The sequence below is a fragment of the Pristis pectinata genome, chromosome 7, assembly GCF_009764475.1.
Source record: "Pristis pectinata isolate sPriPec2 chromosome 7, sPriPec2.1.pri, whole genome shotgun sequence".
Lineage (NCBI taxonomy): Eukaryota > Metazoa > Chordata > Chondrichthyes > Rhinopristiformes > Pristidae > Pristis > Pristis pectinata.
In genome coordinates this window covers 73,533,801-73,554,285 of record NC_067411.1, presented here as the reverse complement: position 1 = coordinate 73,554,285, position 20,485 = coordinate 73,533,801, and the positions used below count along the sequence as shown (strand labels likewise).

General features: G+C 37.9%; 1 protein-coding gene across 8 annotated transcripts in view; it reads right to left on the bottom strand.

Annotated features, from left to right (window-relative positions):
* The window catches only part of agtpbp1 (ATP/GTP binding carboxypeptidase 1), a 181,802-nt gene that overhangs the window by 98,426 nt on the left and 62,891 nt on the right, over positions 1-20,485 (bottom strand). For all 8 annotated transcript variants that reach the window (XM_052020257.1, XM_052020256.1, XM_052020255.1 and 5 more), the window contains 4 exons: positions 17,636-17,699; positions 9,617-9,763; positions 2,430-2,561; positions 1,866-1,959 (listed from right to left, as the gene is read on the bottom strand). In XM_052020257.1, the coding sequence (XP_051876217.1) occupies positions 1,866-1,959; positions 2,430-2,561; positions 9,617-9,763; positions 17,636-17,699 (437 nt within the window). The remainder of the gene's footprint in view (positions 1-1,865; positions 1,960-2,429; positions 2,562-9,616; positions 9,764-17,635; positions 17,700-20,485) is intronic.

The window sequence follows — 20,485 nt, the reverse complement described above, 5'->3', positions numbered from 1 at the left end:
TGGTCATGTCAAAATACTCAGTTGGGAAGAACTGTTGGAGTATCAAGGGTAAAAGCTCGCAACAACTAGAGGTGGTCAATGCACAGTCACACTCTCCTAAACAATCACTTTTGATTAATTCTTTCTCTCACCTATTCCTGTCAGTTTTTATCCCAGACATAAACAGAGGTTCCTAGGGAACAGGCAACATAGAGCAATTGTTTCATTTTATCCTGTGGCTGCGTTCACATTTCTCAGCTTTAGCGAGTGTCCCTCCCTCAGAAGTTGCCAGAGTAGGTATTAGAAGAGCAGATCAAGCAGACCAAAAGAAATCAACTTTAAATTGGAGGTCATATGCAATCATTGCCAGAATAACATGGTAGCTGTGGTATCAGTCAAATTGTTTCACAAACATCAGTTCTGTTACAGTGAGGCAATTATTCTTTTTTAAATGAGGATTCATCATTCAATATCTTTCTAGGTGAGGCACTGCATGGTATGGATCAAGGCCAGCAGGTGCCACACCAATATACCTTATCTCTGCACACTGTACAATTTTACTCAGACACACCATGAATGAAGCCTGAGCAAATCTATCAAAAATGTATGTATAATGTCACTGAAAATTAATCTATCAATAATTTAACTACCTAATAAATGCTCCTATTCTAAATTGCAAAACATGCTATTCTATTTGCTTCTTCATATTAAAGAATGTTTTGCATAGAATTAGCTTCAACTATGAAGTATTGCACCAATATTTTCTATCTTCAGATTTCATTTTTCCCAGAAATATGCTGATATTAATATCTAGCAAATTAGCATTACCTTTGCATTCAGCCACGTTACATTTAAAATAATTTTGAATATCCATTCAAAATATTACAAAAATGTTTTTCAAATTAGAGACGAATGCTTAAACTGTCAATTTATAAAAAGCTCTTGCAAAATAAGTAAAGGCTGCTACTTTAATAAAATTAACATGCACCTTTTCATACTTAATATATTGTTTCATATAATTTATCTCCTTTTGTCACATATGCAGAAATCTGGAACAGTTGATGAATATTTCACTAGGATAGAAGATCAAGTGCAATGTACAGACAAAATTCTGAACATAAAACTCTCCATCTACTTCAGCTTTGGGAGATTAAAATTAAAAATATGATGCATACATCCCTTCCTTTGTAACCCCCTTTACAAAATAGGAATGAGGAACAGGAATAGGTGATTTAGCCTCTCAAAGCTCCTCTGCTGTAACTTTAAAGCTATGCTCCCTTGTCAAAAAAGGAAATAGCTGCAATCTACACTGTTAACTCATTCAATCACCCTAATTACGTCACCCAAAATTTCTGTATTCAAGCAAAGACAAATTTAATCCATGTAACATATTCCATTGAAGTTGCTCTGCAACCCTTCCAAAGCCAATTATTTGCTGAAGTATGATGCCCAGAAGTGAATGCAGAACTCTAGATATAGTCACATCATATGTCTGCATTGCTGGAGCAAAATTTCCATCCTTTGTATTCCAGCCCCTTTGAGATTAGATCATCATCCAATTAATCTCTCATATTGTTTTATGCATATGCACACCAGAGTTTAATGATCTCTCTATGTGACCTCCAAACCTTCCTGCTCATTTACAATGCCTAGCACCTTGAAATTTGGAAAATACTATGATTTATCTTTCTTAAGTTGCCAAATCAAAAATTTGTACTCATATAATAGGTCTCTGGTGACCTTCTGCACAGAACTTTGAAACAAAAGGCACTTTTCAAAATCACTAGGAAAAAAAGCTGCAAATCAGTGCAATGCTTTAAAAGTTACTTCTTTTTTTAAATGTACTTATGCCTAAACTATACACTAAATATAAGAGGAACACTTACTTTACAAGGCTTGTGTTCTTCCTACTAAAAGGACCAATAATCTTGAACATAAGTTCCACAACACCATTTTTGCCCAAGGAAACGGCATTGACAGCTGAAAACACAAGTGGCAAAATGAACTATATAAAATCATATATTGGTTACAAGGCTTAAGCAAATTCCAGAAATGCTTCAAAAAGCAAGCATAAAAGGTGTGCAGTGCATTTTCAACAATGACTTTGGAACAAATTAACATTTCTTCTGATCTACCTCAAATAGTTTACAATGAAGGTAGGTGGACTTGCATTAATGTTTCTATCTGAGCCAATTCCAAACTTAAATCATAAAGGACAGATATTCTAATAGCCCCGTCCCTCCAACACAATGCAGTGATTTTCAAAATTATGAACTGTCATTAATTTAATTGCCTTAATATTGTTATTTTCCTTGATATTTATTCATCATTTTAAGCAGATGCAAGTTAGTTAATTCCTGGATGCAAATTTGCAAACATGGACGCAACTGAAGTCAGTCCATGAACCCTTCAGTGAAATGAATTCTCTAAGTGCTGTACTCATTACTTACCATTGTTGGAATACACTCGCAACAGGTGCAGACAAGGTAAAATTAGCTTGAAGTTCTGCAGGTTTTGTTTTACTAAATTCAAAGTAATGCCCAAGGCTCCATTAATCCTGGCTTTGACTCCAAACTTTTTGTCTAGTTGAGAGAATAAAAAGAATGTTGTAATGTGAACTTCAGTGCATACGAGCTTTAAAACTTTTCCAGATCCTTTCAACAGATTTCTGACTGATATTTTCACTATTTTCCAATGTATTTGTCATTCTGATGTAATATTTAAGAATAATTTCAAATTAACTTTCAAAGTCAAAGTATAATGTTGTTCATTTTAATTCTGGGGAATCCCGGTGCATTTAGGAATTAATAGCACAGGACACTTAAGAGGTGGATAGACTAAATAGTTTCAGTGCAACTGAAAAACACGATGACACTGGAGGAACTCAGCAGGCCAGGCAGCATCCGTGGAGAAAAGCAGGCGGTCAATGTTATGGGTCAGTCCTGAGGAAAGGTCCTGACCCGTAACGTTGACCGCCTGCTTTTCTCCACGGATGCTGCCTGGCCTGCTGAGTTCCTCCAGTGTCATCGTGTTTTTCATCTAGATTCCAGCATCTGCAGTCCTTTGTTTCTCTAGTTTCAGTGCAACGTTCAGAATCCTATTTAATTCTATACATTGTGACCAAAAAATACCAATATCAATTTCTATGACGATCTCCAAGTCTGGAATTCATTATTAAGGAAGTGTAGCAGGAAAATTTGAGGAAGTATTGAGCAGGATGGATAAAAAACACCAGTAGATGAGGATATCTGGGATTCCAGAATGCTCTTGATATTGTGCCACACAAAAGGTTACCACAGAAAGTAAATATTTATTGCATTGAGAGAAATACATTAGCCTGAAGATAGGATTGGCTGAGAAGAGAGTCAGGTTGGCAAATGAGTTGCCACAGGTATTAGTGCTGCAGCCTTAACTACTTACAAACTACACCAATGATTTAAATAAACATATTGAATATATTGCAATCTCATTTAAGTGATACAAAGGCAAGTGGAAAAGCAAGTTGTGAGGAGGATCCAAAGAGTCTGGAAGAGGAGTCAGAAGAATTGGTCAGGTTAAGTGAATACCAAAAAAAAAGTAGCAGTTGGAATATAATTTTGGGAAATGTGAAGTTATCTACTTTGGAAGAAAGCAGAATGTTATTTAATTGGAAACACTAAAGAATGCTGCTGCACAGAGGGAGTTAACGATCAAGAAGGCTAATGGAACATTGGCCTTGTTTACCAAGGGGGTTGAATATAAAGAATACTCTATTTTTGTATGTTAGTGAGATTGCTCCTTGTGTATGGTGTACAGCTAGAGAAGTTCATTAGCTTGATTCCTGGGATGAACGAATGGTTGAACAGGTTGGCTCAACACTTGAATGAATGTTGATCTTACAGAGAACATAAAGGTAGATACTGGAAAGAATATTTTCCTTTCTTGGGTGATAGAAAAACTGCATGCATAGTTTCATACTAAAGGATCACACATTAGAGGCTCTCACGAGGGTAAATTTCTCTCCGAGGGCTGCGAATTTTTGGAATTATCCGTTGTTAGACTTCACCATTTAATATGTTCCAGGCTTAGATAGATAGATGAAAAATAAAAACAAAACTGCAGATGCTGAAAATCAAACAAAAAAAAAATTGGAAACACTCAGGTCAGGCAGCATCTGTAGAAAGAGAAACAGCGTTAACGTATCAGGTCCAAGACCCTCTGTCAGTACCACAGACAGATCTTTAGAAGTTGAGGATCATGCAGAACTAGTACTAACATAGGACTGAGGCCAAAATAAGATTAGCCATGGTCCTAATGAATGGTGGTGGGGGCTCAAGGTCTACTGCTGCTCTCATTCCTTTTGGTTTTGTGTCTTTCAAAAACAAATTAAGATATCTTTATTGGTCACATGTACATAGAAACACACAGTGAAATGCATCCTTTGCGTAGAGTGTTCTAGGGACAGCCCGCAGGTGTCGCCACGCTTCCCTTTGTTAACAGCAATAAAAAATGTTTCATTTTGGACAACATTTGATGCAAAGCCAACTGCATTTTAACATTTAATAATCATTTTACAGGGTATGTACTTGTGTAGGAAAATATCTCTCCTTTTCCTACCTATTTAAACGACTCCTTGAGTTTGTGTGAGCTTAGCTTCCAGGAGCTTATTTTGGTAATGCTTAAGACAGGAATTTCCCCATGGTCTTTTTTTGGCAATCCCAGGTGTATACACGACTTCATAATGTGGACAGGAGTGAAAGCAAGTAATTTAATGCAGAGTACACACCAAGCTAGGATGTAGCAAGGATGAAAGATCAAATGGGCTTTTCCTGTCTATTGTTGTATTTGGTTTTTGATAGGAATTGATTTTTCTGCTGCAGGATTGTTCCATAATTAACAGTCAATTAGGAAGCCTGTGATAATGAAATATAGGATCATCACAGCTAAGTCTACACTGCACACATTTAAAGTTCATATACAAACTTCCAGTGAAAATCCTGACTGCTGTTTCCTCACAAACACAAGGACACTAAGGCCAAGTGTAAATCATTAGGTCAAGCCTTGGACACTATTTATCTATTTGCCACAACTATTGGGCATCTTAACAAGTCAAGCCATCTGGGAACCTAGCAATAAATATCATCAAGATATAATTATGATAAACTATTTCCTAATTTCCCTTAATCTTGAAAGAGTTGACATTTGCATGCCTGTGGTTCATTATATTGATTTTCAGAGCAAAGTCCTCCCATTGACATCATGTGTAAAAAAGCCATAAACAAGTCAAAAGTACATTAAGTTGCAGAATCACCATTATCCAAAATTGCAAAATCAATGTTCCATTTTGTACGATGAACATCATATTTCACTAAAATATTAAGCAGCACAAAAGATGTGCTGACCTCAATAATGCATTATTTATACATAACTGCTCCTTTGCAAATTCTTTGGATGACATGCTTGAATGCTTGAATTGTAAAAGAAACCCTCACGAACAAAATTTCATGAGCTCCATAAAACAGGCAATAAACTTAGATTTAAACGTCTTTGTGCATAAAAGCCATTTATTGCACATAAAAGAGAAAATAAAGCATCTTATTAAAAAGGTTACATCGAAAATATGTTTAATTGAATAATCCATAGGATAACATGACAAAAGTCAGCTAAATGAGCACAAAATTGCTCATTATGTACTTCTATTTATATAAAAGTCTTGCCCTGATCTAAAACTGAAGTACAGAATTTTGTATAATATGCTGAACAATATACAATAATAATTATATGCTTTAAAAGTGGATTCAATTCTGAGTTTAAATTATTTTATACAGGAGGATTCATGGAAAGGTGATTAAATTCGATGGGAACCAGATGATATGGAGAAGTTTCCTCTGGCAGCTTGTTGTCATTGAGTAAACCTTTTAAAGTTCAATTGATTAAATGTCATGTTATAAACAGGAGTGGTAATTGAAGGAATTTTGAGACCATCATGGTGAAACAATATTTAAAAAATAAAAAATGGCACAACTCGTCCATAATCCAGAGAAATGACATGGAGGTTCAAGATGGAATTTGCAAAGATTCACCAAGGCTCATTTCAACATATTAAGACAACAGGCAAGATAAAACTTGTAATCTTTCGTTTGGACCCATTTATAATGTTATCACAAACATCACCCAATCCTTCATCTAAAATAGAATACAAAAAAGGATTGCATTTTTTTTTTCTTTAAAGTTAAATTGTCAATGACCTTCATTGACAGGGCTTTCACATAGCACTTAAAATAAACCTTTATTAACCTATTAAACCATGTTATGACAATTCTTAATCTGATTATGGCTTCAGATAACTCATTGTGACAATCCAATGTGGAAAATGAGAGAGCCTGTACAGTGCAAAAAAGGAATACAAAAAAAGGCAAGGATTAAAAGAATGCAGAGCTTGGCAAGTGGTCCTGGGGAGAGGGGGTGTATGGGAGATGTTAGTGGAGTTATAGTATTAGAAGAGGTCCAGGGGTGGGGATAGTTGTGGCCCTAGGGAATTAAGCATAAGTATTAAGAAACAAGCAGCCAAAACAGACTGGTGGGCTTGGTATATGCTAGGGTACAGTCAGTCGAGGTTTTAAGTTAATTGCCAGTAGATGGAAGATGCAAAGCTTGGAAAAGACAGAATTAACAACAGGGGTTGTTTCAGCATCCAATCTACTAAATAGAAGTGAAGACAGGCTACGCTGAAATTGATGCAGGCAGACTCTGGAGAAAAAATGCTCAACTCAAAGCTGTAAAGGACACCAAGGTGGAAAATAGTCTCATTTAGCCCAAGAGAGCAGCCCAGGGATGTGAATGCTGTTAGTAACAAAGACACAGATTATTCCAGAGACTTAAAGAAAACAGCCACAGTTTTCTTCAGATATAGTTCTTGGAAGCTGCAAATCATCCTCTTCTTGAAGTGAAACAACACTAATGCAATATAATCATCATCATTTGTGACTGGTTTGCTTGTATCAATATCATAGGAGGTGCAGATCTAAATGAAAAGACAGGTTGTGCTGGAGCGGAGTACAGATCTGTAAAGCAGCATGATCAATAAACTGAGGAAATTGAGATTAGAAAAAGCAGTCTTTGAGCTCAAATTTGTTTTTGAGAATTTTTGTGAACACAGTGGTTTTGACAAGGAGCCAGTGCTCAAAAAAAGGAAATCATTTACAACAATTAGCAAGAGAAGTTGGATGGGCAGCACTTTACAGGTAACATGATTAGGGGAGCAAGAAGGAAACTTCAAGCAAGATAGGAATGGAGAGAACAAAAAGCTAGAGATGCGGATTCAGAGCTAAATTAGGCAGGAGATTTAGCTTGAAGATCAAGGGAAAACTGAAAAAAAAACTAAGGGGCATAACAGTGACATAGAAACCAGTGAACTCCTGACACTTGGCATTTGAGACGAAGGCGAAGGCGGCAGGAGAATGTGGATAAAGGGAAAGTTGGTAGATAACCATAAAATAGTAAAGAAGTTACCTTTGTCCCCCAAAATGATCCTAAAGTCCTGACAGTTTTAAAAGAGGTTTAACTGCATACCGTTAAGTATGATATGATTGATGGCTAAGCCATTTGTGCAGCAAAAGGTTCATCTGCACTTTGACCAGAGGGTAAAACATGAAAAATAATCAAGATTTTCTGGAGACAAAGAGCATCGGAAATGGTAAGTGACTGGGTACATCAGTACATGCAGGAGGTTTTATTTTCAATCTTAGTAATAGCTTCAATGTGGCACTTAGGCAATCAAAAGGGATTTTTTTCTTTAAACTTAATATAAAACAGGATGTCTTTCAAATGGACCACAGTAAAAGGTGTTTCAAAAATCCACAAAAGACATCAGCATAATTTTAGCATTCACTTTTTTCTTTTAAAACGGTAGATCAAAAAGAGTAACACTCTTGCTACTCTACCTACCAAAACTGAACAACAGATGTAGTTGCATTTGTTATTTACCTGTAATGTGTTTTCTATGCAGACTTTGAAAGGGTGAGTGATTTGAAATGGACTAAGTCTGATATGGGTACGTAACGCCAAATGAAATAATAGATATGCATACACAGGCAGAATTCCATGATAGTGCACACTAAATTAAATGATATGCTGTTTGTACTAATACACCAAAAACACAGAATTTATTCTGTTTATTATGTAGAGCAATGTCTCTTGTAGGCTACTAAGTTCAATTGCTGTACAGAAAAAGACACTGTCTCTAGATAATTTCAACTTTTTTTTTATTAAACATGATAAGTGATGCATGATAGAGGTTATAGATATAATGCACAGTGTGTCAAATGGCATCATGACATGCTTCACAACTACAAAACACTAAGTGAAACTAACTTTTAGATAATTTAATGTGACAGACTCCTGATATCAGCAGACTCCCAAAAATACCTAAGAGATTCCTGACTAGACCATGTTTTGATAAACATGTATCAGCTTTGCTCCTTGGTAGTTTTATAGTGACTGGGTCAGTCCTATTTCAGGATTTGAAGTCATGAAGTTGACACCTTAAAACTTTGCATTGTCGAACATGCTACGGAGTTATACAGCACAGAAACAGGTCCTTTGGCCCAAGTCCATTCTGGCCAAGATGCAAGTCCCATTTACCCACATTTGGCCCATATCCCTCCAAACCTTTCCTATCCATGTACCTGTCCAAATGCCACTACCATCTCCTATGGCTGCTCATTCCATCATGACCCATTGTGTGGAAAAACTTGCCTCTCAGATCCCCTTTAAATCCTTTCCCTCTCACCTTAAACCTATGCCCTCTTGTTTGGGACTCCATTAGGCACACCTACCTTTACCAATTCCTTGGTAATACTTGATGAGATCAAGTACTCTGTCTCACGACCATCAAGAAAAGATTAATGTTTCAGTTATCTTGCTGCTACTTGTGAGATCCTACTGTGTCGAAATTCATTGCCCCCTCTTGATTGCATAACAAAAGTGAACGCACGTCAAAATAATGAACTAGCACTACAGCACTTTTCAGAACCTGAAAATATAATGCCATTGTGTAACTCTTCATTTATATCTTTTCCAGTTACATGCATGTCTGTTTGAGTAGATTCTTTTTCCTAGAAGTCTTTGCAGATTCGGCTGGACTTCAAATACAGTGTTGCAGCCTGAATGGGTATTATGAGCTACAGCCAGCTAACAAAATACGAAATGTATTTGGTTCAGTTTTGCGGCATATCATATAACTTTAGTTGTGAACCTGAAGTCAGCACTACATAATCACCATTGTGTGGAGGATCCAAAGAAAAATTCTTAACTTCACTAATTGGGCCATAAACTGAGCGAGTGAATTGTCTGCCCATTTCATAATATGCCTGATTTTGGTTCCACTGAAATCATTGAAATAGAAATTGGGTTAGTTCCACAATAGAGAGACATTCTGTTCCACTAGTGTACAAACCTCAGGTGCTCTACAGGCTAATAAGCAAGAAGGGAAAGCCAAGGAGCTAATTAATTATCCAGATGTATACTGCAAGAATGAATTTAGTGTTTCTTAAAAGACTACGACCAATACTTAATAAGGAAACACTGTGGTCAAAGAGATATTTTCTTTGCGCTAATGCATCTTCAAGTTTGGTTTAAAAATAAAAAAAAAACACACCTTTTGGTCCAATCTTTGCCAGAATGGAATGTAGTTGCACCATAATCTCTTCATTTGGTGGGAAGTCTTTACTGGCACTAAATAGCAATTGAAGCAGAATCTGACTCCCTCCTTTGGAGACCAAAACGCTACACCTGCGCCCACCACCTGGAAAACAAATTACTTCTAGAGAGTAATTAACTTATATGGTACATGTTGCAAATAAAACCTGGGCCAATGGCTTATTTTAATGTATCTAATTTTCTGGATGTTGGCCTAGATTTCATTACAAAATTATTTTTTTTTAAACACAAAGATCTTTGCTTTTATCAATAATACTGAAAATTATAACATACATAAAACATCACCATCATGTCTGAAACAAGACTTATTTATTTGTTGTCAATATTCTTCTCCAGAATGAGCAATGCATGTACATTCTCCTCTACAGTTCCATCTCACATCAGGCAGGTCGAAAGGCCCACCACTCCTTCACTGAATAGAGGCCTAACCAGCTCTTCTCCACCAACATACTCATTCACCTTGCTGAACTTGTCCATACATTAAATCACAACTCCTTTCACTCACTTTCCCCAGATCAAAGGTGTATCTATGGGCACTTGCATGGACTCAAGCTATGCCTGTTTTTGTTTAAAATGGCCCCACTCTCCCAACTCTTTTTCCTGGTACATCAACAACTGCATTGGTGCTGCTTCCTGTACTTCTGAAGAACTCAAAAATTTCATCACACTTGCTGCTAATTTCCACCCTGCTCTCACCTTACAAGGTCCATCTCTATTTCTTTCCTTCCCTTACTGGTCCTCTCCATCTTGATCTTAGGCGATAGGCTGGACATCAACATCCACTAAAAGCCCAAAGACTTCCATTGCTATCTTGATTATATTTCCTCCTACTTTGCCTCCGGTGATCTCTGTGGACTGAACTTCCCAATGTTGTTTGTTGTCTGGTATCTGTTAAAGCGATACTTGGCAACCAGCAATCTTGACATTAAAGAGTTGATTGATTAGCTAAGAATTTTAGAGAACTTGAGCATTTTCTGTCCAGCAGCTGGAGGTACATCTGACCTTGATGTTAATAAGAATGAGTTTATTCCCCCTCCATTATGCCATCCCACCTCCCAACCAAACACATGGTTTGTGGAAGTTTATTGAGATGCCAAACGTGAACTAAAATGCTTGTTCCACTTATATATCTTGGCTTTCCACCCCCACCCCACTTTTTTGTTAAATTAAAGCACTGTTGGAGTGCTGCCATTGAATAGAGCAGACCAGAGAGATCATTGGTGTAGAAATTTACTTTTGTGTATTGTCTCACTGAGACGTAAATGACATGTTACACATCCATTCAAATATTTATACACTAATAAGAAGCAACACAAACAAAAATGCTGGAGGAACTCGGCAGGTCAGGCAGCATCTATGGGGGAAAATAAAGAGCTGACGTTTTGGGTCGAGACCTTTCATCAGGACTGGAGATGTATTAATAACACACTAATAAGAGGGGTATTTTTTTGTTCATTATTTTTTGCATTAATCATAAACACCAAGTTCTCACTGAGCAAGCTGCACCTTTGTGCTCTTGAAGCAAAAAAACAACCTAGTCGCTGATGGAATAAATGAATTAATGACCTCTGTTTAAAAGCAAAATTGTCAACTAATAGTTTGAGACTTCTTAATAGCCTCGCGTGGCCAATCTAATGCTACCGAGAACCCTTTATGGAATGATTTTGAAGTTGCACTTTCTCCCTGCGACTATGCAAGTTTTCCCTTAGGTGCTCTGGTTTCCTCTCACATCCCAAGGGCAAGCTGATTGTTAATTTGCTACAGTAAATTGCCCGTGCTGTAGGTGGTGGCAGAAGAATCGGGGGAGTTGATGGGCATGAGAGAAGGAGTAGCTTACAAGGAAATGTGTGAGAGAATGTGATTGATGTCAATACTCTGAGAGCCAGCATAGAGCCAACGGAGTTCTCCTATATCATAAGAAAATATAAATACAATTTTCACACCCAGTAAACCAGGAATGAAAAAGCATATTATTGTTTACTTTAAAGGATTGACATTGCTGAGTAAACATGGACCTATATAAGATCAGCTTATATAAAAATTTTGAGTTGAATGACTGAAGAGGGAGTGCTACAAATTCTGCAGTGAAAGAAATTGTTTTTGGAAAGCTTTACTTCCCTGCATCTCTAACATAGGAATACAAAGGAAGTGAGAAAATTTATATCTCATCTCTTTGATACCCTACACCTGGTTAAGCATGAATACCTACTTGTTTTAATTCAGAGTACATTATAGTAATTCTGTTCATTTTAATTTTATTCAGGAACCAAATATCATTTTGTTGCCTGATTTAAAATTATTGGATGATTCAAACTTTTGAAAGCAAAAAAAAAATTAATTGAAGTAGGCTCTGGAAGTTAAAGTGTTAAAATTGGGAAATTGGTAGAATAAACAGATGAAAAAAAAATATACAGGTATCATTATAAAACCCCACCATATCCAACTGTGAGGTAATACACTTTGGGAAGTCAAATTCTGGAAGAACATATAGAGCAAATGGCAGAGATCTTAGTAGCATTGGGATGCCATTCCATAGCTCCATGAAAATAGTGGCAGAGGTGGATAGGGTAGTTAAGGCGGCATTTGGGAAGCTTACTTTCATGGGCCAAGGCATTGAGTGTAAGAGTTGCAGCTGTACATAACATTCATTAGACGATACTTGGAGTATTATGTACAGTTCTGGTCACCACACAACAGGAGGGATGTGGTAGCAATAGAGAGAGAGTGAAGAAGAGATTCACCAGGATGTAGTCTGGAATGGAGGGCAGTAGTTATAAGGAGAGATTGGATAGGCTGGGTTTATTGGGTGGAACCGAGGAATAAAAAAAGGACGACCATGTTAATGGGACTATATTATAGACCTCCCAATAGTCAGCAGGATTTAGAGGAGCAAATTTGTAGAGAGATAGCAGAAGTTGCAGGAAATATAAAGTTGTGATAGCAGGTGATTTTAACTTTGCACATATTGACTGGGACTCCCATACTGTAACAGGACTAGATGGGATCGAGTTTGTCAAATGTGTTCAGGAAAGCTTCCTTAATCAATATGTAGCGGTCCCAACTAGAGAGAATGTAATAATGATCTCCTCTTGAGGAATGAGTCAGGGCAGGTGACAGAAGTGAGTGTAGGGGAACACTTTGGATCTAGTGATCATACTTCCATTAGTTTCAAGATAATTATGGAGAAGGATAGGACTGGTCCTAGGGTCAAGATTCTAAACTGCAGGAAGGCCAATTTTGACGGCATCAGAAGGGATCCGGCAGGCGTGGATTGGGATAGGTTGTTATCTAGCAAAGAGGTGCTTGGTAAGTGAAATATTGAGAGTACAGAATCTGTATGTTCTCATTAGGATAAAAGGCAAGGCAAACAGGTTTAGGGAATCTTGGTTATCAAGGGATATTGAGGCCCTGGTAAAGAAAAAGAAGGAAGTGCATATCAGGTATAGGCAGTTAAGATCAAGTGAGGCACTTGAGGAGTATAAGAAATGCAAGAGAACGCTTAAGAGAGAAATCAGGAGGGCAAAAAGAGGACACGAGGTTGCTCTGGCAGACAAGGTGAAAGAGAATCCAAAGGGTTTCTACTGTTATATTAAGAACAAAAGGATAGCAAGGGACAAAATTGGTCCTCTTGAAGATCAGTGTGGTCATCTATGCATAGAGCTGAAAGAGCTGGAGGAGATTTTAAATGTATTTTTTTGCATCTGTGTTTACTCAAGAGATAGACACAGAGTCTATAGAACTGAGGAAAAAGAGTAGTGAGGTCATGGACCATATCTGGATTATGGGAGAGGAGGGCTTGCTGTTTTGAGGTGAATGAGGGTGGATAAATCCCCAGGGCCTGATGAGATGTCCCCTCAGACCTCGTGGGAGGCTAGTGCAGAAATTGCAGGGACCCTGGCAGCGATATTTAAAACGTCCTTAGCCACGGGTGAGGTGCCGGAGGACTGGAGAATAGCTAATGTTGTTCCATTGTTTAAGGAAGGCTCTAAGAATAAACCGGGAAATTATAGGCCAGTGAGCCTGATGTCAGTCATGGGTAAATTATTGGAAGGTATTCTGAGAGACAGGATACACAAGTATTTGGATAGACAGGGCCTGATTAGGGATAGTCAACATGGCTATGTGCGTGGCAGGTCATATCTAACCAACCTAATACAGTTTTTCGAGGAGGTTACCAGGAAGGTTGATGAAGGGAAGGCAGCGGACATTGTCAAAGGCCTTGCTAAAGTCCATGTTGGCAAAGTCCCATATGGGAGGCTGTTCCAGAAGGTTAAGTCGCTTGGCATTCAGAATGAAGTAGTCGATTGGATTCAACGTTGGTTTAGCAGGAGAAGCCAGAGGGTGGTAGTAGATGGTTGACTCTCTGATTGGAGACCTGTGACTAGTGGTGTGCTGCAGGGATCAGTGCTGGGTCTGTTGTTATTTATCATCTATATTAATGATTTAGATGATAATGTGGTAAACTGGATCAGCAAATTTGCGGATGTCACCAAGATTGGGGGTGTAGTGGACAGTGAAGAAGGCTATCAAAGCTTGCAAAGTGACCTGGACCAGCTGGGAAAATGGGTTGAAAAATGGCAGATTGAATTTAATGCAGACAAGTGTGAGGTGATGCACTTTGGGAGGACAAACCAGGGCAAGACTTACACAGTGAATAGTAGTGCACTGAGGTGTGCAGTAGAACAAAGGGACCTGGGAATACAGATCCATAATTCCTTGAAAGTGGCACCGCAGGTAGATAGGGTCGTAAAGAGAGCTTTTGGCACATTGGCCTTCATAAATTAGGGCATTGAGTACAGGGGTTGGGATGTTATGTTGAAGTTGTATAAGATATTGGTGAGGCCAAATTTAGAGTATTGTGTGCAGTTCTGGTCACCTACCTACAGGACAGATATCAATAAGCTTGAAAGAGTGCAGAGAAAATTTACATGGATGTTGCCGGGATTTGAGTTACAGGGATAGGTTGAATAGGTTAGAACTTTATTCCCTGGAACGCAGGAGAATGAGGGAAGATCTTATAGAAGTATACAAAATTATGAGGGGTATAGATAGGGTGAGGCATGCAGGCTTTTTCCCCCTCAGGTTGGGTGAGACTAAAACTATGTCATAGGTTCAGGGTGAAAGGTGAAACATTTAAGGGGAATCTGAGGGGGAACTATTTCACTCAGAGGGTGGTGCAAGTGTAGAATGAGCTGCCAGCAGAAGTGGTGGATGTGGGTTCAACTGTAACATTTAAGAGAAGTTTGGATAGGTACATGGATAAGAGGTATGGATGGCTATGGTCCAGGTGCAGGTAGATGGGACTAGGCAGAAAACCAGGCCAGCATAGACTAGATGGGCCAAAGGGCCTGTATCTGTGTTGTAATGCTCCTTTCTTAAATAGTGGGATCAGATTTACTACTTTCCAATCCATAGGAACCATTCCAGAACCAATGGAGTTTTGAAAGACGCTAATCAGAGCATCCCTTATCTCCAAAGCTCTAGACTCTATTCTCACTGGAACATAGGAAGCTGAGCGATGACCTTACGGAGGTTCATAAAATCATGAGGAGCATAGATAGGATAGATAGTCAGAGTCTTTTCCCCAGGGTAGGAGTCTAGAATTACAGGGCACAAGTTTAGGGTGAGGGGGAGAAATTTTAAAAAGATCCAAGGGCTATGTTTCTCCACATATGGTGGTGAATATCTGGAATAAGGTGGTAGAGGCAGATACAATTATAACAATTAAAAGGCATTCATAGAGGGATATGGGCCTAACATAGGCCAATGGGATTAGCAGAGACAGGCATCACCGTTTGCATGCACAATGTACCCTGTTTCTGTGCTATACAATCGCACAATTCTATGAAAGTCTGAAAATTTAATTGTTTTTGTCATTTTTTTTAATTCAGCTTTTTTTTTCAAATAACTCCTCTCTCCCAGTAATTTTATGGGGAAACAGGAATTAGGCTTTGTTTCCCTTGCAAGTTCCTCCTGGAAGGATACACAAGGTAGGTCTGAATTTATTTCAGAGTCAGCAGTGACTTCGTGCACCCCTTCACAGTTAAAACTGATGCTTGCAATTCAAAACTCTTCATCAACATTTTTCATTTGAAGATAAAAGTATCTTCCAATAAGTTATTCTTAATAATTTTTTTAGCTGACAAAGTTGTTTCATTCTGGGTAAATTTATAAACAGTAGATTAAGGAATTTCTTTTTCAGATTATGAATTTACTGTTTTCAAACACTAGGTGGCAGATGTCTGCCGATAGGAGATTTTAGGATGCTTCAGAATTTCAGATATTTCAAAGATGTCTTTAGGTAGGAGAGCAAATGAGGAGGAAAAGGAAGAAAGTTATCCAAAATCTGTTGTTATTTTATCTGGAATATATTGTTTGTTTTATGCTAATTCCTAAAGAGTTCAGACTGAAGTTAATGTGGAAATGAGCTAGTAAGTCTAAACAATATTTGAAACAAATCTTAAAAGGAGATTGTAGCAACACACAAAATGCTGGAGGAAATTAGCGGGTCAGGCAGCATCTATGGAAGGAAATGAACAGTCAACATTTCGGGTCAAGACCCTTCCTCAGGACTCATGAAGGGTCTCAACCTGAAGCGTCAACTGTTCATTTCCCTCCATAGATGCTACCTGACCCGCTGAGTTCCTCCAGCTCCTTTGTGTGTTACTTCAGATTTCCAGCACTTGCTGTCTCTTGTGGATGCATTCAGGATATTGTAAACTAATATCAAGATAAAATGTATTTGTTAACAAATTGTAAAAATGCAACTTTACATCAATCAGACATTGGCAGCCTGTACTCAATAACAAAATGACATTTGTGGTTTTTAGTAGTGCAAATGTATTAATAATTTTGCAGCATTTACTGCCTCAATTTCACTTCCTTTGACTATCTACCTTTTCATTGTCATCCAATACCTCCCATTGCAACAACTCTGCAAACAAGGAACTCAACCCTACTTGTCTTCATGAAACAAGGATTTCCTTGTCATTCATTGTCTAACAGAAATAGCAATGAAGATTTTTAGTCACATGAACCAATTCAGCAGCAAATACCTTAAATAACTTAGCAAAGTCATTTCATCTCCTTGCATAACAAATCTCTACCATAATTCAATTCTAAATTTTGCAACCTTTTCCTTTCACTGAGTTTGAAATACCTGTGTGCTCCATCTCATACATTTCTACAGTGTATCACCCAAGCACTGATCTAGCAGTTAAAAGCAGTGCTTTGATTTCATTGTGATTTCTAAGAATGTTGACTCATGGATTCAGACAACAGACCCACCACCCCCCCCTGCTCTCCATGTACAACAGAATTGCCCCCTGGTTTGCTAAGATGTGCCTTGGCAGTTGGTCAAGCAGGCAACAATGACTGTTGGCTTTCAAAAAACTTGTTGGTAGTGTTTCAATGGTTTTGGGCTGGTGTTTCAGCTATTTTTCCATACAGCACGATTTAAATAGATATTAACCATGAATGTAAATCATGCACAATAAAACAAAACACGCACTTTCAGTTACTATTTTATGAACCCCTAAAAATTAAGATACACCATATGAATATTTGTTTTGGATCATGTCTAAAAACAGTTTCTCTTACTTTTTATTGATCAAACAAAAATGTGATTAGCCAAATCTGTTTTCTCATATGGTTAGTAGCTAATGTATTGTAAAATGTCTTAAGTAACCAACCCTTTGAATTTTCTTCTGATATTCACCATCAGAATGGGGAAGTAATACAGTCTGTGTGGGTACAACTTATAATGCAGTGTTCACTATAATCAGGAATTATTGTAAAGTAATATTTTTCTGACCTAAGCTCCCTTTCCCAGACACTTTAACACCCCAGATAAAAATGAAACTATATGAAACCATGGTTGAGAACCATGGTTGAAAATGAAACCATGCAAGGAGAATTCAAATTCAGAAACAAAAGATGCATTAGTGTACAAACTCACCTACTGAAACCAATTCATTAAGTATGTTGAGAATATTCAATGTAATTTGCAGATCACGAGTGTTCTGAAAAACAAATTAATTTTTCTTCACCATCAGTCAAAAGCATCTGACTATGCATGAGCAGTTTCTTTCTTTTAGAAATCTGAAGTACGCTATAAAAGACCAGTTAAGGCAATAATTTTATTTTACTGTAATACTGCCATGGGAGGGCACTATTTTGTAAAATAAATTGAGTTGTTTTCTTATAATTTACTTCACCGAGAATTGTTTCAATTTATAATATTAGATTAGAACAACAACTTGCACCTTTAATATAGCATAAATGTCCCAAGGCACTAAACAGGAACATCAAATGGAATTGGATACTAATCCCCACAAGGATAGATATTGGATACTAATTGGATACTAATCCCCACAAGGATAGATATTGAAATGCCTAGTCTCAGAGGTAGGTTTTAAGGAGCAGTTTAAAGACAGGGTGAGAGTAATGAGACCAAGAGATTGAGAGAGAAATTTCCATGCTGACGTGTAGGACTCAGGGCTGCAGCTTAGCTGAGTGTGGGCCATTGCTGCGTTCTGTCTGGATCCTGCAGTCCTTCTCATCATTTCCTGTTGGATGCATTGGAAGCTGCTTTCTCCCTTTCCCTGTGCTTGATTGCACAGCTCTCTCCAGTCCAGAGATTTCTCTATGGTAAGAAGCTCAACAGACAGCGATCCGTTGAGATTGCAATTGAATGTTGCTTCATTTAAGACATTCCATTTTTAAGATCAATTATTACATTGAAAGGAAAACAATGCATGGTTACAGAGAAAAGTCTCAATCAGAAACTGGTGGATTAAAATTCCACTTCAGAATTTGAGTGCACAATCTGGGTTGACACTAAAGGAGACCCTGCTTTATCAAGATTTATGCAAGATTTAACAAGACAGTAAACAGATATCCTGTTTATCAGTCCAAACATTTTGTGTGAATTTTATCCCATTGCAAGAACAACAGCAAGATCATCTTGTGGCCAAATAATCACATTTTCTTTAAACACCACCAGTAAATCAAGAGGACAGAGCAAATTCTCCAGCTCCATCCTAGTCCTGTTGAGAATGGGTGGTAGGCCATCAGACAACTGATGCGAGGAGACAATCCCATTAACAATTAGAGGAATGAATGGCACAAATAAAGAAAAAAGTGGTTTTACTTAATAGTTAACATAGTGAGATTGCCACTGGGACCAAGGTTCGATTCTAAATATTCAAAGGTACTTTACTTTAGCAGGGACAGAAAAAATGGAAAAAGGAGTGGTAGAGGCAACCTTGATAATAAAGGATGACATATGAGCAGTAGTGAGGAATGATCTTGGCTTAGTGAACAGGAATTAGAATCAATTTGGCAGAGACAAGAAATGACAAGGAAACAATATTCATGGCAGCTTACAGGCATTCATACCACATCAAGAAAAAAAGTATGCAGCAAAGGTAATACAATCAATTTTAGATCTTTGTAGCAACTGGCCAAATCAACCTGGAAAAGCAGTCTGAAGGATGATTTCACAGAATGCATTGAGGCAGTTTCCTGGAGCAATATGTCATGGCACACTCCATTTTAAACTTAGTCTTGAGTTATGAATGAGGCGGGTTAATCAGATGCCATACGGCAAGGACCTTCTGGGGTAAGATGAAACACACCATGACAGAATGTAATACTGAGTGGCACAATTTAAAACTGAAATGTCCAGAACAGGAGTATGAAGGATCAGTTAAAGTATACTGGGAAATTAGTTTAAAAGATTTGCTGGAAAATAAAAATAAGTAACATTTAATAATTCTCAAGAAATGTACATTCCATTGAGGAATAAAAACTCAACAATAAAATAACCTGTCCGTGGCTGACAAAAATTGATAGAAACCATATAGGATTAAGACACCAATTTAATATATTTTATTGAGGAACTAATTACCAGGCAAATAAGGCTGAATCAGTGGATGTAGTCGTCTCATATTTTCAAAAGACATGCGAGAAATGTTGATACTAAAAAGGGCTGTCAAGATTAGGGTAAAATATTATTATGGGTTGAAAATTGATTAAAAGATGGGAAACAGAAATGAATATATAGACCTTTTCAGGTTGGCAGGTTGTTATTAGTAGGGTATCAGAAGGGTTCACATACATGAAAGAATGTGGAATAGTGTATTGATGATTGCTGACAATACCAAAGGATGAGGGAAGGTGAGTTATGAACAGGAATCGATGAGTTTCAAAGGGATTTACAAAGGAAATGCAAGTGATACAAATCTGCAGCAAGGCATACAGTCAGTGTCATACAGGATAGAAAAGGACCCCTCGGCCCAACTGGTCCAAGTCGACCAAGATTCCCATCGAAACTAGTCCCATTTGCCTGCGTTTGGTCCATATCCGTCTAAACCTTTCCTGTCCACGTACCTGTCCAAGACCTTTTAAATATTGTTATTGTATCTGCTTCAACCACTTCCTCTGGCAGCTCATTTCATATACTGACCACCCTCTGGGAGAAAAAGATGCCCCTCAGGTTCCTACAAAATCTTTCCCCTCTCACCTTAAACCTATGCCCACTTGTTCTTGATTCCCCAACCCTTGGAAAAAGACTGTGTGCATTGACCCTATCTAAGATAAGATCTTTATTAGTCACATGTACATGGAAACACACAGTGAAATACATCTTTTGTGTAGTGATTTTGGGGGGCAGCCACAGCAAGTGTCACCACACCTCCGGCGCCAACATAGCATGCCCATAATTTCCTAACCTATATGTCTTTGGAATGTGGAAGGAAATTTTATACACATCTACAAGATCACCCCTCCTTCTCCCACGCTCCAG